Here is a 24,606-nt window from a genome sequence, read left to right as displayed (position 1 = left end):
CCATCAGATATGTGTTTTGGCCTTCATCTATTAATCTTGATTGTATCATATTAGTTTATATGTTGTTAGACTTATAACTGTACTTAACAGTATCTCTTGGGGAATTTTTAAAAAACATTTTGCTTCTCTATCTCTATTTTATGTTTTATTTCATTTCATGTATTCCAACTGAAACCACTGGTTGGGAGCTACTTCTGGTTTGTGTCCCGTGCCTGGTACACTCTCAGTAAATACTAAAGGATGAATAGCTTTTATCTCTACTATTTGGCCAAGAGTCAAGGCTGATGGTGTTTGGATGCCAACAGTGGTGATTAGCATCAGGGAATAAGGGCATTAATCACCAGAACTGAGGCAGCCCAGGAATCTCCCTGGCCCTTTACCTTCCCAGCAAAACCATTCCTGCAGCACTGGAGCATTGCTGATTTATGCGTGCCATTTCCCAAATATGCTGACCTGTGGCAATACCATGTCCAAATAAGGCAGCAGCCAGCCTGGCTGAAGCATAGGAGACAGGTACAGCAGAAGTAAGATTACAAAGAGCTTAGTAGAGAATAGATCAGATCCTTATAGGAAGCATGTGAATCCAATGTCAAAAATTATCCCTAAGTCTTTTTGTCCTCTTTCCCTCCTTGAATTCCTCATCAACCTTTAAGTTAAACAGTCATAATCTTGGTGTTGAAAGGCATTTTGAAAGTATTTATCCATCTGTTCAAGCAATCTTGAATCCTCCCTACAAACTCTAGTCCTTTAGCTGCCTTGCAATTTATGGCATGCAGTTAAATGTGTGAGAAGGAATTTAGGAGACATGCAGTTAAACATAACATTTCAATACACATACCTGGACCTAGCCTGTTTCACACGGGTCCCACGAATTATATAAAAAGGGTGGAATAAAATCTTGTGATTGATCTATACAATAATTTGATTTAAAAAGGTAAGATGTACACTAGTAATCTTTTACCTGAATTTATTTAATCATTATTAAAACTTTGTAAATAAAGGAAAAAGAATTCTCTGCAACAGTCTTCTTCCCCACCACCTCCTCAGAGTAGACTATAAAGATTTGGGCCCTGAGTAGAGGCCTTTTCCCAGCACTAGGTATCTCCTGAAATAATGAACACATAAAAAATAAAAATACTCAGTGTCTGCTCCAAGAGACCATCTATACCCAACAAATCTGTCCCTCCTCTTTCCTCACTGGGTCCGCTTCTGTGGAAGAAAGAGGAGCCTCATCTTTTCAATATACTAGATTTTTCTCAAATTTATTTCTCTAGCCAAGTACGTATAACTTAAATGGAAGCCTTAATAAGTTATTAGGACCTTGATGAAACCCCACAGAAGTGTGACGGGTACATATTACCCAGGATGACTTTCACTACTACCAAGGATAACGTTTTTTGCCCTGTAAGAGGATCTTACTTGATCTTAAACCTTACTGATTTGAAGTGCTTTATTTCTCTAATAACAATTGTAGATTAGATTCATCTCTCTGGTTTAAAAACTACAAATTTATACTGGTTAAAAGTAATCAAGTCATTTGCTTTTGAGAAAAGTACTCACAAAATGGCTGGCAGCTATAAATAAAGACTTACTCTTCCCCCTCACTGAAAAACAATCTTTTTAGTTATTTTAAACTTTAAAAAAATAATAAAAAAATAAAACTTAAGATAAGTCAGAGACCACTTACAGGACAGTTGAGAAATTATGCTTAAAGTTATGTATAATTTGGATTTTTCTCAAGATTTACAGTCAATAAATATATTGAACATCCACTGAGTAATGAGAATTCCAGAGCTTTTAAAAAACAGAATTCATATCTATAATGAATTTGCAATCAAGGACTTTCTCATATATATGAATGTACGTGTCATATACATTTTTTCTGTTGAATATATTATTATATAATATAGATGACACAGTTATAGAAATTCACTTTCTTCGTTGCCCAAATAGATCAGAAATGACAATCACAGGTGGGCTAGAAATTCTTTCATGTCATGCTTCCTTAGATCATAGTAGTATTACTTCATCTTCTTTGCCCCACACACTAACCTCACCTCAATTTAGGAAAACATAATTTCTCCTATGTTTGACTTTCACAAAACATCCCTAAAGCTGATTTTTGTTTTGCTTCCAGCAACAGTTGATAGTTCTCTCTGTATTTCCAATTTTGCTTTAGCATCCTTCTAAGTGCGAATTTTGAGCCAATGTCTATAAAAGGCACATGACATATACAGATGAGTATTTCCCTTCGTGAGCCTTTTAAATCAGTTCTGACTCTTGTGAACAGTATTTTAAAATCTGAAATACGCAGAAAGGAAAATATGAAGTATTTTAACATGTGAAAAGGCCAATGAGTCTGGACGTGTCTGGATACTTACTCTCTCACACAGCTCTTCAAATGTGCAGTCGGCAACAGTTCCACAGGCTTTATTCAGCCGCAGCTCTCTGCCTTGCACTTTTAGAATCCTTGGTCTAGTTACTATGGGAACATGAACAAAGACTCAATCTTGTCTGGATAATTACTATAAAATTCATCTCTTACAGATAGGAAATGCATAGCTTGATGAATAATAGCACATGATTCAACACATAAATTAGACAAAATGCTGATACAATGACTGCCACTTGAGCGTGGCATCAACCCATATACAGCAATGGAACTTATTAATTGGTCAGTGGAGATTGGGCATTGTGTTCTAAATGTATTCTCTTTCAAGAGAAATTAACTTACGTACAATCATTTTGTTTCTGAGCCAGCTCATCAAACAACTTATCCATGACAGCCTCCACATCAGCTTCACTTGTGCTACAGTGAAAAGAATAATAGAATATGAAATTAATAACACTTGAAGCCAACATCAAACAGCTGCCTGAGCCTGCTTAGCTTTTTGCCCATAAAAAAAAAGAGAACAGGATGTTATGCTCTAAATACAAACATTAGATTTGGAATACACTTAAAAGCAGAGAATATTAACTCTCAGGTAGATGATCCTGCCTTATTTGCATACACTGAAAGACTTCTGTGCTTCTGGCTGTTTCCAGTAATGAGACGATACAGGCAGAGTAAATCCATTAATACTATGTGTACACAATGAGAAGAAAGGCTTCTGGCTCTCTCTTGCATGCAAAACAAGAGCAAATAGACAAGGCAGTCAAGCATCCAGCAAAGTATCCTTTGAAATCTCTACTGAGAGGGTACATGTGAAATTAAATATTGAAGCTGCTTTAAAAAAAAAAAATCCAGTCAAGCCACTGACTGAGAGGATCAAACATCCAGAATTAAATTACCAGCTTCGAAATACCGACTTGATCTGCACATCAATAACTTTATCAGACTTTGCGTATAAGGACAATTACAGACCACACAGTTTCTCTCAAAAGTGTCCTTGTCAGAAATTCAAGAAACTCTCTCCTTCTGTGATGCCTACCATTGCAGCTACCAAGAAGTTAGTCTCATCAAAGAATCCTTTGTATTCTAATTACAAATCACCATATGGTTTAGGGAACCCACATATACAAACGTGATAACACTATGCCCTTTTTTCCTATCACTTTTTTTTTAAAAGAGGGATTTATAAATTAACTGTCAATAAAATAAAATAACTGGCAGAAGAAATAAATGCTGTTAAAAAAAAAGAAACTTCAACTCTACATACAAACTTACACAGGATGACCTGACGATATGCTTGATTTTGATATACAAATCACTCTTATCTAGGTGTGGAAGCAATTAAACTCAATTCTGGACATTCATCTTAATAAAGTCTTTTTGAAAACTAATATGACAAATTATTTTTTCTTTAAGTTTAAATGAAACTAAACTCATTTCTCCCTTGAGATAGTTACCAGGCGGCAGGCATTTAACACACAAGTACCTACTTCCTAATGCTTTTAAAATGCAAGACAGCACATGGTCATTATGAAGGGTTTAGAATTGCCACCTTCCAAGGGATCACCATTCCACCTTGTAGGTCTCTTAAAAACATCATCTGCAATGGTTAACTTTGCAGGGGAAAGCTATTTGACATTTGAATAGGGTAGTATTAAAATAATAAAATGATACTACAGAAAGCGATTGTAGAGACAAAAAAAAAACAATTTTAAAGGTACAAAGAAATCACACAAGCCAATGTAAATGCCAATGCCCATACCAAGCACATGTATGTTTAAATGGCTTTGCCAACATTATTCTCAGGAATTCATTTGGTATTGTCTCCACCTTATAATGGTGACATAATCACACACAACCATTGGAGAAGCAAAGGTACTTTTTAAGGGATATAAAAAAGAAGGAGCAAATCCAGCCACCCAGATTATCTGCTGGCTTGCAGAGAGTTAACTTCTCCTTAGGATAGGCATGTTACCCAACAGAGAAATGAATTCTGAAAAATAACCAAGAGAGAACATAGTTACATTTCTCAAAGCACATTTGGTGAATAAACCATTACTAACAAACTTCCTCAGTAGTGATTTCTCTTTTACTCTGTGCTCAAATATACTATAATGTTAAAATGTGGCTCACAAGACTTAGGTCAGGCCACATCTTCTATATTATCTATGAAATTACTATATATGATTTATTTCACTTACAGTGAAATTATATGTGAAATAACACAATTATCTTTATTATAGCAGTATCTTGTGAAAATTCTATATGGGACGCCTGGATGGCTCAGTAGGTTAAGCATCCGACTCTTGATTTTGGCTCAGGTCATGATCTCAGAGTCGTGAACTTGAGCCCCATGTGGGGCTCCACACTGAGCATGGAGCCTGCTTAAGATTCTCTCTCCCTCTCCCTTTGGGCCTCCACCCCCACCCCTGCACACACACGCTCCATTTCTCTCTATCAAAAATAAATAATAAATAAAAATTCTATTAAATTATCATAAAAAGTTACTCAGATGTTACAACTTGCAAAATTAAAATTTTACTGGTGTTAAGTGGCCTAAAAATAAATACTCACAGAAGTAGTTCATGTAACTTAAAACTGAGCAGCCTGTTTTCCATCTAAGCCAAAGTGTACTTGACCTCAGGGAGTGAGTTCTGTTGACTGCTTAAAGGACAGAAACCCCAGCTTCTAATTGTCCTAAGAGCAGAAGGGGCTACTATGTATGTTGTTTTTATTAGATATATTTATATTGCCATGAGAGAAATGAGGATGCTATGAAAGAAATCCTTACCAGAAATGAACTTATTCATAATGTCTTACCAGATAATTTACAAGAAAACAGTAATCTTCTCACCCTCCACTCAGACCAGATTTCCCTACAAGATGATGCATCAATCAGAGCTCATTAACTTTTTTTAAGGATGAGAATTAGAAAAGTAAAAAGAGAAATTAAAATCTACCTGTTCATATTAGTGTAAAAGATTCAGAGTTTTACTCATTATACAGGTTCATGACTGGTTTAAACATCTTTGAGTATGTTTCATAATTCTAGTAAAAAATTTAGATTTCCATGTGAACTATTTCCATGTGTTACATGGGGAATAACAAAAACTATATTTATCAAGCAGCTATTATGTAATAGTTAGTTTACCTATACTTTCCCCACCTTTCCATGTAGTATTTGTTATTATCCCATTTTTACAGAAGAGAAAACTGAGACTCAGAGAATTAAGCCTTCACTCTTCTAAGATCCAAACATATAAAAATTTAAATTTTCTGTTTAGTAGCATAAAATTGGTACAAGATTTCAGGGCAACCAAATAATATGTAATAAAAACATTTAAGACCGTATCACGCAGCTATTCCACTCATAACAATTTCACCTATGGAAAAAATAATGGTTAACAACTACAAGGATGTCCATAGTGACACCTCTAACAACAAAGAAACAGCGGGAAAAAAAAAACCACCTAATGTCCCATAATGGGGACCACGAAGTACGTTTGAATACGCTTACACAATGAAATACTGTGCAGTTTTTAAGTACAACTTTCCCCTCTTGTCCTGGAAATGTGATTAAGGTCCAAAGTTGATGGCTAGAAGTGCTTGGTGCTCCCAAGTTTCTAAAAAGAACCACCAATGACTGGATCCAGACTCTGGCCTCCATGGTTAAATAATGAAGAGAACCAGCCCTATTCCAAATGCCACCCCCTCCTCCACCATCCCCTCCTCTTTACCACACCACAGTGTCTTTATGAGGAGGGGAAAGGGGATCAGAGCTCTTTATGTGCAGTATTTGTGATAAGAGTCTTTTTCTTCCCTTCTTCCCCTTAGGATTTTTTCCTTCCAGTTGACTTCTAGTTTCATAATGTTGTGGTCAGAAAAGATGTATGGTATGACTTCGATCTTTTTGAAATTTTTGAGGCTTGTTTTGTGACCTAATATGTGATCTATTCTGGAGAATGTTCCATATGCACTTGAAAAAACATGTATCTGCTGTTTTAAGATGGAATGTCCTGAATATATCTGTTATATTCATCTGGTCCAGTGTGTCATTCGGTCCAGTGTGTCATTCAGAGCCACTGTTTCCTTATTTATTTTCTGTTTAGATGATCTGTATATTGATGTAAGCACCCTCCCCTTAGGAAAGGAGAGGGTGATTTACCCTCCCCCAAAGACAAGTGATGGGAAGGAAGAGTTCTTTAAAAGACTCACTTGGAAAGATTAGGGGAGCCTCAAAGAAGAAAAATCTGGCATTGTTGTCCTTAGTTGGATGAGTAGGACCTTGGCAGATTGAGAAATCAAAAGTTGGGAAATGGAGGCACCTGGGTGGCTCAGTGGTTGAGCATCTACCTTCAGCTCAGGTTGTGGTCTCAGGGTCCTGGGATCAAGTCCTGCATCAGGTTCCCCACAGGGAGCCTGCTTCTCCCTCTATGTCTCTGCCTCTCTTTCTGTGTCTCTCATGAATGAATAAATAAATATCTTTTTAAAAAAAGAAATTGGGAGATGTGGTGCTAAGCAACATGAAGCAAGCCAGTTCTTACTAAAAACCCTGCAAGGGTTTAGCACAACTAGATATACTTGAAGTTACAGGTGAGGGGGCAGGCTGGAAATAAGGGCACTTTTGGGAAATAAGACAAAGGCAGTCTTTAGATGCCCTGCCTTTACCTGAATAGCAAGAGTCCGGTATGTCTCCTCCACTCCAGCTGAAACTATGTTTACCATCTGGGTCAGTTTTAAGAAGGAAGAAAGAGGAAGAGACACCATACTGAAATCCTACACACTAAATAGTAAAACCAACAGTCCCTCCCTCTTTAGCATCCAGAACCCTACTAGCCAAACTTCAGCCTTAGGAAGTAGAAAGATTGAAGGAAACACTCTGGAGGAAATTGAATAACCAAAAGAAAGACTTGCACATACTGACATTTGGGGATTCTTCAATGGAAAACCTGACCTGCCACCTAATCTACCAGCCTCCAGTGGAGACTACCAATCAATAAAACCCTATTTATGCACACAGAACTTCTAATCAGCTTTTTAATGTTTTAATCTTGTGAATGGACAACCAAGTATTTCTAGGCATTTAAGGAAAGCTTCTAAGATATAAAATAAAGACTAAAATAAAACATAAGAAGAGATCTTGCAGCAAAGAGAAATACACTCTAATACACCTAGAGAGAGAAATATACATAAACAAAGAAGGATGCTATAAACCAAAAGAATAACTAGTGCATAAGAAAGAGCTCTAATATGACTGTTAAATAAAAAATTTAGGAAAAGAATTAGAAGAAAAAAATGAAGTAACCATTCAGAAAATAGAACAAAAAAATGGAAAACAGAAGAGAAAATAAAAGAATCAGAAAATAAATACAGAAGGCTCAATATCTAACCAGGAGAAGCTCCAAAGGGGGGTGGGGGGAGCATGAGCAACGAAAAAATTAAGTTTCCTAGAACTGAAGAGCATGAAGGTCTAAACTGAAAGAGTCCAGTGAACACCCAGCACAAAGAATGGGGGGAGGGGGGAGGCTCCCTTCTTGGGCATATTAACAGGAAATTTCAGAAGTTAGGAATAAAGAAAGAATATCCTAAAAACTTCATGAGGAAAAACAGGTTAAATATAAAAGGTCAAGAAACTGATTTGTATCAATTCCCATGAAACTCTGAAACTATAATAATGGAAACATGAAGAGAATGGTGCCCATCTAAAATTTTCTAAAGGAAGCTTTTGTCAAACTATCCATGCCCAAACTATTATTCAAGCAAAGACATTTTTGGTCAGGTGAGTTCTCAAAAAAGCTATTTCCCATGCTGCCTTCTTTGTAAGATTACTGGAGGCTCTCAGAAGAGGTAGAAGAGTTCTGGGTCTAATAGGACCAAATAAGCTCTACCCCCAAAGGCCCTCCTGCCCATGACAACTGTCAACTCTAGACAAAATACAAAAACAGGTGACCTGAAAACACTGGGCAGATTCTTGAGGGAGGTGACACTTGGAAAAAGGGAAAAAATGGGGTGAATTACCCATTTTACAGACCAAAAAGTCAGTACTGCTCAGGGCAACTATAACTCCGATAGAAAACTGCAGTCCTGGCCTGAAGACCTGGAGGACAGCTGGGGGTAACCACACAAGGTGGGAAATCTGGGGGAATCCTCAAAAGGGTTTCCAAAGTTCCAAAAGGTATGAGTCTTGAAAATTTCTCAAATCATAGGTTATTCTGTATTTATCACAATACAAATAAACATGAATCATTTTTCTGTTATAGAATTATACTAAAAGCTTCAGTGGTTTTCTATAAAAGAAAAGGCATAAAAAATGGCTTATCATTATTACAAATCAATATGCTATGACATATATTTATATTTTATTATGGATATTATAGTGCATATTGTTATGTATTTCAATAACAGAAAAATGATCTCTACCAGAAACAGACTTTTGGTAGTAGAAAATATTAAAAGGAAACATTAACACAAAATAAATGCAAAATAAGATTATTTTAAAATCTAAGTACCTCCAATATTTAATATGTAAAAGTTATTTTTTAAATTGAAGGTTTTTAAAACACATAGCATGAGCACCGTTTCTGATTGTCCTCATCTTAGCGGGTTGGCAACTATTCCAGACACAAGAAAATGTCATTTTGCACCGACATTGATCAAATCATTAAGAGTGTGCCCTAAATCATTTTTGAGTAGGGAGTTAAGGTACCTATTGCTCAGTTATAAACTCATTTCCCTTATTAACATGTATCTGGTTTTGTTTACTCATATTATCCACTTAAAGGCTCTATCCCCAAATACAGTCACACTGGGGGTTTGGACTTCACCTGTAAATTTTGGGGAGGCCACAATTCAGTCCTGAATAATGAACACTTGTGTAGTTTACACTTCACGGTTACTATGAATAGTGCTACATGAATGTTCTAGCACACATCTTTTGGTGAATTTCTGTATATATGTCTATCGGGTGTGTAATTAGGAGCTGAATTACTACTCTTCGGGTATACTCGAAGAGTTCGGCTTAGTAAATACTGTCAAAAAATTTTCCAAAGTGGTTGTAGCAGTTCACTCTCTTACTGGTACATAAAAATGTTCTACTTGTTCCACACTGTTTTTTTTTTTTCCCATTTCTTTCATTTTAATCATTTTAGTGGACATATTTTAAGTGATTTTAATGTAAATTGCCTCAAATTATTTTTAGGAATGTGTGGGACATAAAAATACAAATATAGTTAATGCAATAGTCAATCCAGAACCATTTCCTTTTAGTAAGATGTCATTCCGACAAACATAAAATTTGAAAGCCATTCTTAAACACATGAAGATCTCTTGATTTTTTTAAAAAGGAAATTTCAAAAACATAACATTATTGTAAAATTTTCAGCCAGAGAAAATGACTGTAACCTCAAAATAGGAAAAGAAAGCTATAAATAATGGAGAGAAACTCGAGTGATGGGAATGAGTCTATGACTCCAGGGCCCTCTAGTCAGTTTTCCAAGGAAACTAAAAAGATAGCAACACTGTCTTACGCTAAAAATCCATACTCAAAAATATGACCATGCCTGTGAAGCTCTAAAGAAGGACCAGGGTCAGATGTCTTTAAAAAAAAAAAAAAAAAAATCAAGTGTTTGGGACTAAGACCTATGGCTGGCAAAAGGCATATTCAGAAAATAAATGTACAAAAAATACACAAGGATATATATTATAGAAAAATACAAAAAGTGATTAAAATGAGACCCAAGTTATAAACTCAGTTTAAAAATATTCCAGCTTAGCCAGTAAAATTTGAGGAAAGCATAATACCTGGTAGTCAAGAGCAGTTGTAATAGGAAAGTTGCAGCCTCAACACAGCACTGATTTTTTTCAGTGTAGAAGGGGAGCTAAATTCAGAGTTTTCTTTTGGGGCTACAAGAATATCATGTCACATACCAAGGAAGAAAATGTTCTGTTCAGCTTTGTGTAGTTCAATTTTAACCATAAAGTGGCATATCTTAAGAAAGAATGACTTGGGTAGCAACACAATGATCAGGAGAAAATACAGGAATTAAGCTCAGATGCTCTGAAGTGTAGCCTTTCCTCTTGGGGAAACAGAAACAAGCTCCTACAGCTGAGTACGGATAAAGAATTTAAGTGACTTCCTTCAATTCTTGGTAACTGCCCCATCAGTGGGGATGCTAATATATGGCAGTGTTTTGGGGCAGAAAAGATGTGAAACAGAAATTCTGCCCACAGAAAATTAAAAGTAAGAGAATTAAAGTCATTTCTGAAGAAAAAAACAACGTTATTCTTTCCAAATGATTTTTGTAGGGGCTAGGGGTGGGGGCAGGTGGTGGTGGAGGATATGGGGCCCAAGCAGAGTGCAGACTATTTTTCTTTTGTTCTATAATGCCCTGGTAAAATCCACCCATTTCATTGCTTCTGTCACTTTTTGTTAAGCTCAGAAACTGCAGTGGAGGGGCAGGTTTCTATTTTCTGTTAAGTAGTACCACTGTGTCTTTAAGTCAGAAAAGCCCTGGAATCAACCACTGTTTCGTTGCCAGGAAATTTGGCATCAACTCCTACAGGAAACCTGTGAGTACAGTACCCTGGATTAAAAGCTGATTGCTTTGGAAGTATGAGAATCATGATTTATTTTTCCATATTAAATTAGTAAACAGAGAAGAAAGTAATCAGTCATTCCAATTTCAAGAAAATTTCTATAGCTGAAATCAGGCATTCAACATAAAACTTAGACAGAGAAATAGAACATGTCAAAAAAAGACCTTATTATTGCTGGATCATTTGAAATTCTCAACAAAAAATTCCAAAAGAAGTAGAGGTTTCTAGAAGAGGGTCACACATGAATTTAAATGGAAATTAATTTCTTCAAGAACCTCCCACTTCATTAGGATTGACTCAGAGGAACAGAATGCTACCCACACTTTGCCCCTTTATCCCCTTTTTAAAATCAACAGCTTGTTAGGGTATCAACAAGTAGAATAGGGTTGGCTTTCCTTGGTCCCTCTCTCTCCATGTTCTCTATTCCAGAGAGCCAAAGTTGATTCAACGAGGGAGAAATTTCCCCTTCCTCTTAGAGTTCTTGTGCCAAACTTCCCTGGCAGGGAGCCTTCTCACTCTACTGATTCCTTGTGCATTCATGCTGTAGAGCTCTTTGTGCTCTTACCAAACATAATCTGGGGCTGGAGGCAGGTCTAAGATTAAGCTGGTTTATATTTGCCTTAATATAAAACAGACTTGGTTGCATTTCAAATGCTGTAGGTTTGTTTTACATAACGGAATCAGTTGTTAGAATAGATTTTGTCCTACTATTTATCTTCTCAATCATTCAAAGGCTTAATTGACTGTTCAGAGATCCATTTCAATCTCTAAATTTCCCACCGTTCTCAATCACCTGGAGAGTAACTTACCTGGTTCCATTAATCTTGACCTGTGTATAATGCTGAAAGTAGGACCTAGCACCTTTCACTCTCAAATTCCAGACCTTCACCCCCTTCTTCTCAGCCCAAACTCCATATAAAATTTCTACCAAATCTAAATATTGCTTTCCCCCCAAATAAGTCAGTGGCATAACACACAGAATTACAACTTCTAGATACAATATTTCCTTTTCATATAATTAAGAAAAGCTAGAATGACTGAAGATTACAAAAATAAATAAATAAAAATGAGGAAGAAGCTAGAGAGTAAGAAGCTCTGACTCCTTTCAGGAGAAGAAAATGGTCATATCTGCCTCAGAAAGACAGGCCCAGGAAGTTTTAATAGTTGTTGTTTTTCTTTTTTTAAGGTTTTATTTATTTATTCATGAGAGACACAGAGAGAGAGAGGCAGAGACACAGGCAGAGGGAGAAGCAGGCTCCATGCAGGGAGCCCAATGTGGGACTTGATCCCGGAACTCCGGGATCACGCCCTGAGTCAAAGGCAGACGCTCAACCACTGAGCCACCCAGGCGTCCCGGGAGTTTTAATAGTTAAAAAAGGTACACAGCTAGAGCTAAAGACGTAGGACATTTGTCAGATCAGCTTTTCTAATGTTGAAGGTTGACCCTCATTTATAAATGTGATCTTTCTGAAGATGAAACAAAAGATAAGAATTCTAAGGAAATCTAAAAACTTGATTCTGTACATTTATATATATATGTGTGAGCATACATATCATTTACTCATGTACACATTGTGTATATAACTTATTACATTTTACTAGATGAGTATAGCCACGCAGTTAAATACTTTGTCAATGTGTTCAGCTGGAAATGGTGGGCCAGCTCTATTCTGGTACTTGTCCAGCCTGCTGGCATATAAACACTGTGATGGGGGAACCTGGGTGGCTCCGTGATTGAGTGTCTGCCTTTGGCTCAGGTTGTGATCCCAGATCCTGGGATCAAGTCCCACATTAGGCTCCCGCAGGGAGGGAGCCTACTTCTCCCTCTGCCTATGTCTCTGCCTCTCTCTCTCTCTCTGTGTCTCTCATGAATAAATAAATAAAATCTTAAAAAAAAAAAAAACAGAAACAAAAACAAAACAACATTATGATATGCTATGTCAAATTACCAGTCAATAAAGAAATGGAAGATAAAAGGTATGCTGAGCTCACTGATGGAACCTGATACTGAAGTCTATACAAGGTGAACTTCTTTTGCTTTGTACCACTTTTTTAGGCAGTATTTCAAATAGTTTAAAACCCTTGAAATTGTTAATTCAGTACTTTCTAAAGTAATACAGGGTTAATTAATAAATATTTAAATGTGCATCTAAATTTTATCAAATATGACAATTTTGTGATTTTAAAAGACATGATAAACAGCCTACCTGACTATGCCCTGCAGGATATAAAGCAGAAAGTTGTTTTTACTAATATAAAGTTATAAGTTTATAATATCACAGAGCCTTACTCATTCATAAAGTATCAATAGCAGTTCTTATAAGAAAGATACTGCACATCTACTTTTGAGAACCAACTGTATTTTTCCACCATAGAGCCCCTTTCCCTATAGGTAGCCTTAGGGTACAGATTCATCACTGTTACTGACCTTTTAATTCTCAAAACATGTAGTAACATACAATGCTTCATTATACATTTGAGACATTTCAGTTTGATGAAACTTTATACTTCTCAGAGCTAAATAGGTCTTCACTAAAAAAACAAAAAATTAAAATTTTACACTAAAAATATTCACTTAATGTAAAGACAGTAAGGAAGAACTAAGAAATAAAAAAGGCATGAAACATAAAGAGCAGGTGTGAATCAATATACATATCAATAATAACATACTGATTATTGATAGTGACATATATATTATTGCTATATTATTATTGATATATCAATATTATATATCAATAATATCTATATTGTTATATATTGTTATATTATATATAACATAATTTGTGAATGGATTAAACAATTCAATCAAAGTCAGAGATTGACTAAATATAAAAGCAAAATCCAAAAATACACTGCTCACAGGAGATATGCTTTAGGTTCCAAGATACAACTAGGTTGAAGGTAAAGGACAAGAAGAAAGACATATCAATGCAAACAGCAACCACTACTAACATCAGACAACACAGACTTTAAAACAAAAAATGTTATTAATTATTAAAAGGGACATTTCATAATGATAAAGTTCACTCCATCAGGATAATAATAACAATACAAACATATGCACCTAACAACAGAATCTCAAAATACAAGAGGTAAAAACTGACCAAGTGAAGGGAGAAACAGTCTTGCAACAATCATAGTTAGAGACTTCAATATCCAACTTTTTTTTATGATTTTATTTTCAAGTAATCTCTACACCCAGTGTGGGGCTCAAAATTAAAACCCCAAGATCAAGAGTTGCACGGTCTACTGACTGAGCTGCCTGGTACTCCCCAAATTTCAATAAGGATTAAAAAAAAACTAGAGAGAAGATCAACAGGATATTTAAAACTTGGACTACAATATATACTAACTAGACTTAACAGACATCTATATAAATACTACATACACATCATTCTCAAGTGTATATGGAACATTCTCAAGGAAAGATCATATCCTAGTCTTTATAGAGCAAGCCTTAATAATTAAAAAGGATTAAACTATATGAAGTCTGTTCTTTGATTATAATGGAGTGAAATTAGAAATTAATAACAAGGAGGCCCCTTCCAATATTTTGGAAATTCACAAATATATGAAAATTAAGCAGCATATTCCTAAATGACTAACAGGTTAAAAAAAAAAGAAATCAAAAGGAAATCAGAAAAATACTTTAAGATAACAAAATGAAGACACACATACCAAAACTTATGCAATATAGCTAAAGTAGTGCTTACAAGGAAAAGTATAACTTTGAGTACTTACATTAAAAAAGAAGAAAAATCTCAAACCAATAACCTAACCTTTCACCATCAGATTCTGGACGAAGAAGAGAAAACTTAACCTAAAGCAAATGGAAGGAATGAAATAATAAAGATTAGAGTGGAAAATAATGAAATAGAGAATAGAAAAATAAAACAGCAAAGAAAACAAAAACAAAAGTTGTTTCTTTGAAAAAGTGAACGAAATTGACAAATATTTACTTAGACAAACCAAGAAAAGAAGACAAAAGTTATCAAAATCAGGAATGAGAGAATACTAAAAATAAAAGGATTATGAGGGAATACTATTAACAGCTATATACCAACAAATGAGACAGCCTAAATGAAATGGAAAAATTCCTAGGACATAAACTATCAAGACTGACTTACGATGAAAGAAAAACATCTATTTAGAGGGAACACTCTCCAATTCATTCTATTAGGCAAGTATTACCTTGAGAACAAAACTTGACAAAGATGTCATGAAAACTATTGACCAATATCTCTTATGAATTTAAACACAAAAATTCTCATAGCGAACTAAATCAAGCAACATATAAAAAGGATAATATACCATGACCAAGTGGGATTTATTGCAGAAATGCAAGGCTGACTCAAAATCCAAAAACCAATTAATGAAAATATTCCATATAAACAGAATAATAGGCAAGAAAAACATGATCTTCTCAAAAGACACAGAAAATGCATTCAATCAAATCATGATTTTTTTTAAAAAACTCAATAATTAATAGAAGGTAATGTCCTCAACTAAATAAAGGGCATCAGCTGTGAAAAACCCAGAGATGATAACATAACTAATGGTGAAAGAGTGAAGTTTTTTCTACTAAGCTCAGAAACAAGACAAGGGTCCACTCCCTAATGGAATATACCACTCCTATTTAACATCGCACTGGATATTCTAGGCAAAGAAATTAGGCAAGAAAAGTAAATAAAAAACATCCAGATTGGAAAGGAAGAACTAAACTATCTCTATTTGCAGATGACATGATCTTATATTTAGAAAATCCTAAGGAATTAGAAACTATCAGAAACTATTAGAAACTATTAGAACAAATAAACAAGTTCAGCAAGGTTGCAGGTTACAAGATCAATATGCAAAAATCAATTGTATTTCTACATAGTAGCAATAAAGAAACCAAAAATAAAACCAGAAAAACAATTCCATTTATACTAGATTCAAAAAGAATAAAGTATTTATGAATGAATTTAACAAAAGAAATCATGTTAATTTTATTAACAAGATTTATACATTGAAGACTATAAAGCTTGTTGAAAGGAATTACAGGAGATCAAAATAAATGGAAAGACATCTGTTAGGTGTTGAACTGTGTCCTCAATGTCAAACCCCTAAACTCCAATATCTGCAAATGTGACCTTATTTTGAAATAGGGTCTTTGTAGATATAATCAAGTTAAGATGAGGTCATACTGGTTTAGAATAGTCTCTAATGCAATGACTGGTATCCTTATATGAATAAAAAATTTAGATACAAAGACACATGGGGAGAATGCCATTTGAAGACAGAGGCAGAGATTGGAGTGTGATGTACCTACAAGCCAAGGAATCACCAGAAGCTACAGGGGAAGCTCAGAACAGATTCTCTTTCAGAGTACCCAATGAGAACCAACCTGCCAACATCTTGATTTTGGACTTCTAACCTCAAGAACAATGACAATAAATTTCTGCTATTGTAACACACTCAGTTTGTCGTACTTTGTAGGGTAGCCCTAGAAAACTTGTAAAACACCTCATGTTCGTGAATTAGAATATTTGATACTTATTTCCCAATGTAATTTACAGATTCAATAAAATCCTTATCAAAAGTCCAGCTGCCTTTGACCAGCTGACAAGCTGGTCCTCATATTCTTATGGAAATTCAAAGGACCCAGAATAAGCCAAACAATCTTGGGGGAAGGGGGAGAACAAAATAGTAGGGCTCATACTTCCTGATTTCAAATCTTATTACAAAACTATAGCAATCAAGACAGTGTGATATTGACATATAGAGAAACAGACTGCTGAGATATAATTGTGACCAGCAATAAATCCTTACATTTACAACCAATTAATTTTCAACAATGGTATCGATATAATTCAATATGAAAAGAATAGTCTTTTCAACAAATGATGCTGGGACTAGATACCACACGCAAAAGAATGAAGATGGGCCACTATCTCATAGCAAATATAAAAATTAGCTCAAAATTAATCAAATACCTAAATATAAGAGCTAAAATTATAAAACTCTTAGAAGAAAACATAGGCATAAAGCTTCACAACCTTGGATTTGACAATGGCTTCTTAAATATGACACCAAAAGTATAAAGCAATAAAAGAAAAAAAATAAATTGGACATCATCAAAATTTAAAACTTGTGTGGTTCAAGGACATCATCAACAAAACAAAAAGACAAAAAAGAATACAAAAATATTTTTATAAATCAGATATACAACAAGGGACCTATACCTAGAATGTCTAAAGAATACTTAAGATTTGCTACTAAAATAATAAATGACCCAATTTTAAAATGGCCAAAGTATCTGACCAGACTTTTCTCCTGAAAAGATATACAATGGCCAACAGGGATCCCTGGGTGGCTCAGTGGTTTGGTGCCTGCCTTTGGCCCAGGGCGAGATCCCGGAGTCCCAGGATTGAGTCCCGCATCTGGCTCCAGGCATAGAGCCTGCTTCTCCCTCTGCCTGTGTCTCTGCCCACCCCCCTCATAAATAAATAAATAAATAAATAAATAAATAAATAAATAAATAAATCTTGAAAAAAAATACAATGGCCAACAAGCACATGCAACAATGCTCAATGTCATTAGCCATCAGAGAAATGCAAATGGAAACCCTATGAGATACCATTTCACACTCACTAGGATTGTATTTGTGTTGGATTGTGTTTCCCCAAAAAGATAAGAAGTCCTAAGTCCCAGTACGTCAAATGTGCCCTTATTTTTTTTTTAAGATTTTATTTATTTATTCATGAGAGACACAGAAAGAGAGGGGCAGAAACACAGGCAGAGGGAGAAGCAGGCTCCATGCAGGGAGCCTGACGTGGGACTCAATCCTGGAACTCCAGCATCACGTCCTGAGCCAAAGGCAGACGCTCAACCACTGAGCCACCCAGGTGTCCCACATGTGCCCTTATTTGGAAATAGGCTCTTTATAGATGTTAACTGGTAAAGTGGGAGGGCCCTTAATCCCATATGACTAATATCTTTATAAGGAGACACACAGCAAGACCATGTGACAACAGAGGCAGAGATTGGATTGATACATTTACAAAGCCAAGGAACACCAAGTACTGACAGCAAACAACAGAAACTAGAAGAGATAAGGGCAAGATTCTCTCCCAGAATTTTCAGAGGAGACAAGGCCCTGACAAAAACTTGATTTTTTTTTTATCTCCAAAACTGTGAGATAATAAATTTCTGCTGTTTTAAGCCACCCAGATCATGGTACTTTGTAACAACATCCCTAGGAAACTAATACAGATGACTATAAAAACAGAGATAATAACAAATGATGTCACAGACATGAAGAAATTGAAGCCCTCATACCCTACTGGTGGAGATATAAAATGGTACACTGCTTTGGAAGACAGTCTGGAAGCTCCTCAAAAGACTAAATGTAGAATTAACCACACCTAGAAATTTCACTCCTGGGTATACACAAAAGAAATAAAAATGTAAGTCCACAAAAAAACCCCACAAAAACTTATACATGAATGTTCACAGCAGCATTACTCACAATAGCCAAAAAGCAGAAATAACCCAAATCTCCATCAACTAATGAGTAGACAAAATTTCTACATTTAATGGAATATTATTTAGCAATAATAATATGAATCCTGAAAAAATTATGCTAAGTGAAAGAAGACAATCACAAAGGACCACATCTTATATGATTCCATTTAAATGAAATATCCATGATGGGCAAATATAGAAAGGCAGAAAGTAGATTAGTGGTTGTCTGGGCTGGTCTGTGGTTGGTTGAGTGATAAAAATATTCTATAATAAACTGTGGTTCTGGTTACATAATTCTCTGAATATCCTAAAAGCAATTACTTAATACACTTTAAATGGGTAAACTGTATGACACGTGAATTCTATTTCAATAAAGCTGTTAAAAAATAAGTATAATATCCTTATCACACTTAACAAAGCTAAAATAATTCTTCAAAGTCATTACATGCAGTTAGTGTGTGAATTTCTCTGATTGTTGTTGCATAGTGTTTTTGTTTTTTGCTTTTGTTCTTACAGTTTGTTTGATTCAGGGTCTAAGTGCGGTCCACACACAGTAATTGGTTGGTATGTTCCTTAAGCCTCTTTTAAACTAAAGGTTTTTTTTTTTCTTATTTGTTTAAGAAGCAGACTGTTTATGTCAGTAAAAATTCTGCAGTCTACATTTTGATGAATATACTCCCATGATGTTATTTAACATATTCCATTGCACCTAATATTTCCTGTAAATTGATCAAATTCAGGTTCCATTTCTATAGCAATTATTATAGAACTTATGATCATTAACTAGCTCCATTAAATTGTGAGGGTTTTATAAAATGGTGAATTCTAATTCTTTTTTCATTTGTCATTTAGAAAATCTCTATAAAGATAAGCATCCCTCACCAACTATTCTGTTATACTAAAAGTCAGTTCTTTTAAAACAGGAAAAATAAAAAAAAATAAATAGGAAAACTTGATTCTTTTATTTACCTGTTTTCAGGATAATGGACTGGAAACTTCCACTTCTGGCCATAATAGAGTAACGGGGCCCAGATTCTTTCCCTCTCCCTCTACTCCTCCCCCTGCTCATGTCTCTTTCTCTCTAAAATAAAATATATAAATCTTAAAAAAAAGCAGGGGAGGATAAAGATCCATCATTAGAAATAGACCCCAAATGACATATATGATAGAATTACTGAACAAAGATATTAAGACATTATATTCTCTGTATGTTTAATAGAGGAAGGCATGAGGACATTAAGAACAGAAAAAGAAGATATAAAAATCTTCTAGAAGTTGAACTTCTACAAAGAAAAAAAATACCATGTCTGAGGTGAACAATGGATAGGATTAATAGATTACACACTGTTAAAGAAACTACTAAAAATAAAATGAGATTGAAAACAAAGATTGAAAAAGAAATGAACAGAGAATCAGTAAGCTGTGAGACAACATAAAGCAGTTTCATGTAGGCGTAACTGGAATCCCAGAAATTGGAAAGGGGAAGAAGGGACAAAGCATGTGAAGAAATATACTAAAACTCTCCAAATTCAATTAAAACTATAAACTCACAGACCCAAGAAGTACAAGCAACCTTAGAAAAAAGAAACAAAAACATCACACCAAGGCACATCATAAACAGCTTAAAACCAACAACAAAGTGAACACTGTGGAAATAGCTAGTAAAAAGACATCTGATGTAAAGAAGGACAAAAAATTATAGATTTCTCATTAGAAACAATACAAGTCAGAAGATAGGCAACAACATTTAAAGTACTGAAAGGAAAAAAAAAATCTGTCAACCATAAAAAACCAGCAAAAATATCTCTCAGAAATAAAAGCAAAAGACTTTAGAGACATACAAGACATACAGAAGATGAGAAAATTCACCACTAGCAGAGTACCACTGCAAGAAATGTTAAAGACCTTCAAAAAGAAGGAAAATAATATCAGATGGAAATTCCAATCTATGCAACAGAATGAAGAGCATAAGAAATGGTATTCATGTAAGTAAATGTAAAATAATTTTTATTTTAAAAATCTCTTTAAAAGACTATTGACTGTTTAAGCAAAAAATAAAAACACTGCATTGTGCAGTATACAACATAATCTAATACATATAGTAGTATTACATAATTACATAAATATATGAGTACAATAGCACAAAGGCCAGGATAGTGAAAATAGAAGTATACTGTTGTAGGGTTTTTGTATTTGACATCAAGGGGTTACTTGAAAGCTAAGTTAAACTTAGGTAAGTTAAAGATGCTAACTCTAAACTGTAACAACCACAAAAACAAAAACAAGAAAGTATAGCAAGTAAGTTAATATAAGAAGGAAAACAAATCTAAAAAAAGAAACATATCAGAAAAAGAAGTAAATGGGAAGAACAGAAAAAAACAAATGGCATAATAAAACTCAACCATATCAATAATCACATTAAATGTAAATGGTTTAAATAACCCCATTAAAGATAGAGAATGTCAGACTGCATTAAAAAAAGATTTCCAACTATGTGTTGCTTTCAAGAAACCATTTTAAGTATGACACAGATAGGTTGAAAGTAAAAGGATGGGAAAAGATAGATCATGTGAGTGTTAATTTTAAAAAAGCTGAAGTGGCAGGGCACCTGGGTGGCTCAGCAGATAAGCCTCTGCCTTCAGTTCAGATCATGATCCCAGGATCCTGGTGATCAAGCCTTGTATTGGGCTCCCTGCTTAGTAGAGAGTCTGCTTCTCCCTCTCGCTCTGCTCCTCTTCCCACTCCTGTTCTCTCGCTCGCGCTCTTAAATAAATAAATAAATAAAATCTTTAAAAAAAGAAAAAAGCTGAAGTGGCTCCATTAATACTAAGCATAGATTTCAGAGCAAGCTGTATGGAAAAAGCTCTCAAAATATGTATAGAAAATATGTATAGAAAAATCATCAAATGTTTGGAAGCTAAACGATACACTTCTAAATAACTCATAGGTTAAAGAAGAAATCACAAGTGAAACAGGACATACTGAAATGTATGCAATGCAATTAATATGATGCTTAGAAGAAAATCTATAGCATTAAAATGCTTATATAAAAAGTAGAAAGGTTTAAAATCAAGGACTTCTATATTTTTTTATTTTTAAAGATTTCATTTATTTATTCATGAGAGACTCAGAGAGAGAGAGAGAGAGAGAGAGAGGCAGAGACACAGGCAGAGGGAGAAGCAGGCTCCATGCAGAGAGCCTGACGTGGGACTCGATCCCAGGTCTCCAGGATCATGCTGCGGGCTGAACACGGTGCTAAACGGCTGAGCCACCCGGGATGCCTGACTTCTATCTTAAAAAACTAGAAAAAGAGCAAATTAAATCCAAACTAAGCAGAATAGAATTATTAATAAAGTGCAGAAATCAATGAAATAGAAAACAGCATTGGAGAAAATCAATATAAATCTAAAGCTATTTCTTTAGAATCATCAGAATTAATAAAATTCTTGCTAGTATTATCAGAAAAAAAAAGATTCTGTATCTTTAAAAAATTTTTATTATGGAAAATTTCACACATATATACATGTAGAGCGAATAGTATAATAAACTCAGTGCAAACAATGACCCACTCAATTTGTGGTCAATGTTTTTTCATCTAAACCATCTCCCTCCCACAATTCTCTCACCCTGGATTATTTTGAAGCAAATCTCACACACTGTATTATTTTATCTGTAAATACTTTAATTTATGAATATGATTATCTCTTAAGTATATAAACCTCTATGTTCTGCGTTAGGATACTAAGAAGGAATAAAACTTAATTTGTAAACAATAAAAATGTCCCCAACCATCTTCTTCCCTTCCCCAGGCTTAAGGATTGGCCAAATCAACAGTCTTAACCCCATCCCATGGAAGTAGTTGCTCTCACTGCCAGAGGCAGAAATTATTTCCCTTAACCCTCTAAGGAACAGACTTCAGGAAGGCCTAGCGTTGGTCTTGATGAAGGATTGGAAACTGAGCTTTGATTCACACAAATTGACAGTGGACATTCAGGCACATCCTAGAGTCTGCACTTGGTTACTGTACCTGGTGAGCAGCCACGTAATAGCCAGTCTCCACAATAGTCAAGACTTACCAGGATAGTATAAGCCTCCCTTCTCTCCCACCCACCTACCAACACAAGAATGACAAAGGTGACCTGATGGGTCTATATTCTGATCGGGTGATATTTTTGTCAGCTAACGGGCCCTCAAATGCCAGAAAAACTTAAAACTTCGAATAAGAATATGCCATGCCATCCTCTGTTTTTGTGCAACTATCGCCATATGGATATATTTCTGTATCCTTTGCTGTTAAACAAATTTTATATTCCTTAACTTATGTGATATTTTCCTTTCAGTACTATCACAACTCCATTGTGACACCATGAAAATTAGTGTCAGAATAGTTATAATATGAATGTAGAAGACTCTAAAAGATACATGAGGGAATTCAAGGAATTAAAGGGAAAAGAATATAGGGGGACCCTATTTGGCATTCGACCATAAAAACTTCGTTATAGATGAGAGAAAAATTTTTCCAATGGAATATGCACACAGCCTGCTACAGGACTCTGGGCAGCCAGGCACATGGAACTGAAACAAACTAGCTCCTAAAAGGAAAGGAGCTAGACTTAACAATTTTCAAGTTGCTTCTATTGGCAGATGTTTCAGAGGTTCTCCAGTAGGAATTAAACAGGAAATGACTGACCGGCTTGGTATTCTAACTGGTCAGAGAAACTAAGACAGATACTGTAAATTCCAATGTCTAAGACAGAAACACCTGGAATGGTAATGGGGAGAAGGTCCCAAGATGTCCTCTTAGAAACTCTGGTGAACTAGAAGGTGGCAACCTTCCAGGCAGAAGACAGATCTCTGCCAATGTTCCAGCTATGAAAAAATGTGACAATTGAGCTAGAAATGTTTTAAATTTTCATTGATCAGGTTCTCTCAGTTGAGGGAGGAGGAGTGTGTGTGTGGACTATCATAGGCAAGAAACATGAAGTTTTAAATTGTGGGGATGGTTTAGCATGTATGAGCTCCAGTGTTTGTTTTCACAGACCTTTCTTCTAAAACAGAGCTGTAACCTTAAAGCTATATGGTTTCTGCCAGCAAACTTTTTTTTTAATGTTCAAAGATATATTCCCCCAAATTATTTTCTACTTGGAATAGATATTTCCCAAGTGGGAGATTAAGAGTACTTGAGACATGAACCTTATGTTGGTAAAAGAAGAAACTTCTTTTTGAGATCAGCTCAAAAGACAGATGAATATACGTATTATATTAAGCCAGGTAAAAATATGTGACTATTTGGGCTTTGTCTGAAAGTTGTAACATATTTTTCATCATATCAGTAAGGTCCATGAAAGTGAAATGGTCTTGAGACAATTTAATCGAAACATTAAATAACTGAATAATGCGTTCAGGTATAAATTCTGTAGATGTCGTAGATGACTTGGTGGATAGGAGCCAAAAGAAATAAAGGGAGAAAGCCTGGCTTCTTAAAGGTTCCCTATATTGGGAGAAACAGTCGTCCATGGGTCTCTTTCTCTCTTGTACATCTTGCTGAGCATGCCAAGAACATGTGGCCCTAACCATTTCTCAAGGTTGTATTTGGCACGAGAAACCTTAAAAGATAAGGCAATGTTTCCCTTGAGACAAAAAACAGGCTTGCTTACCTCTGGCTATAAAATGGTCGATTCCCCAAGTTCAGAGTTCCCCTGCTATAATACAATTCACTGCCATGCAGGTATCCATCTGGGCCCTTGGCAAAACTCCATATGCCCCCCCAACACACACACACACAATGGGACCACAGGGCAAGGAAAGCACTGATAACATGCTCTCTATACCAAGGGTAATAAAATCCTGTCTTTGACCCAGGTCTCTTATGTCTTCTGCCAACATCCATGAAACAGTAACAGGCAAACCTTCTAGCTAGTAAGTAGGGTAAAATCAAATCCCAGGATCAATACCTTGCCCCCATCCCTTTTGGTTCAGTTTAAAGTCTTCCACTGAGGCTATGGCCTCTGCTAGGAGTGGGGTGCAGGATGAACAGGAACTCTCTCCCCACCCCCAACCCCTAGTTCCTTCAACAGACTTGGAAAAAAGAATCTGTACTACTCAATTCCTAA

At 35.4% G+C, this 24,606-nt stretch overlaps 1 protein-coding gene across 5 annotated transcripts in view; it reads right to left on the bottom strand.

The window, feature by feature from the left end:
- AFG1L (AFG1 like ATPase) overlaps positions 1-24,606 on the bottom strand; it is a 203,945-nt gene that overhangs the window by 30,149 nt on the left and 149,190 nt on the right. For 4 of the 5 annotated variants that reach the window (XR_007401347.1, XR_007401345.1, XM_049092447.1 and 1 more), the window contains exons 9-10: positions 2,739-2,809; positions 2,382-2,482 (exon numbers count right to left, since the gene is read on the bottom strand). Coding sequence is in view for 3 of the 5 variants with exons in the window: in XM_049092447.1 (XP_048948404.1) it covers positions 2,382-2,482; positions 2,739-2,809 (172 nt within the window). In the remaining 2 variants the exon portion in view is untranslated. Of the gene's footprint in view, positions 1-967; positions 1,106-2,381; positions 2,483-2,738; positions 2,810-24,606 lie in introns of those variants that run through there. The other variant, XM_049092448.1, reaches the window with a different exon arrangement.

The sequence above is a fragment of the Canis lupus genome, chromosome 12 (genome assembly GCF_003254725.2).
Source record: "Canis lupus dingo isolate Sandy chromosome 12, ASM325472v2, whole genome shotgun sequence".
In the NCBI taxonomy this organism is placed as follows: Eukaryota; Metazoa; Chordata; class Mammalia; order Carnivora; family Canidae; genus Canis; species Canis lupus.
This window is presented reverse-complemented; position numbering and strand designations above follow the sequence as displayed.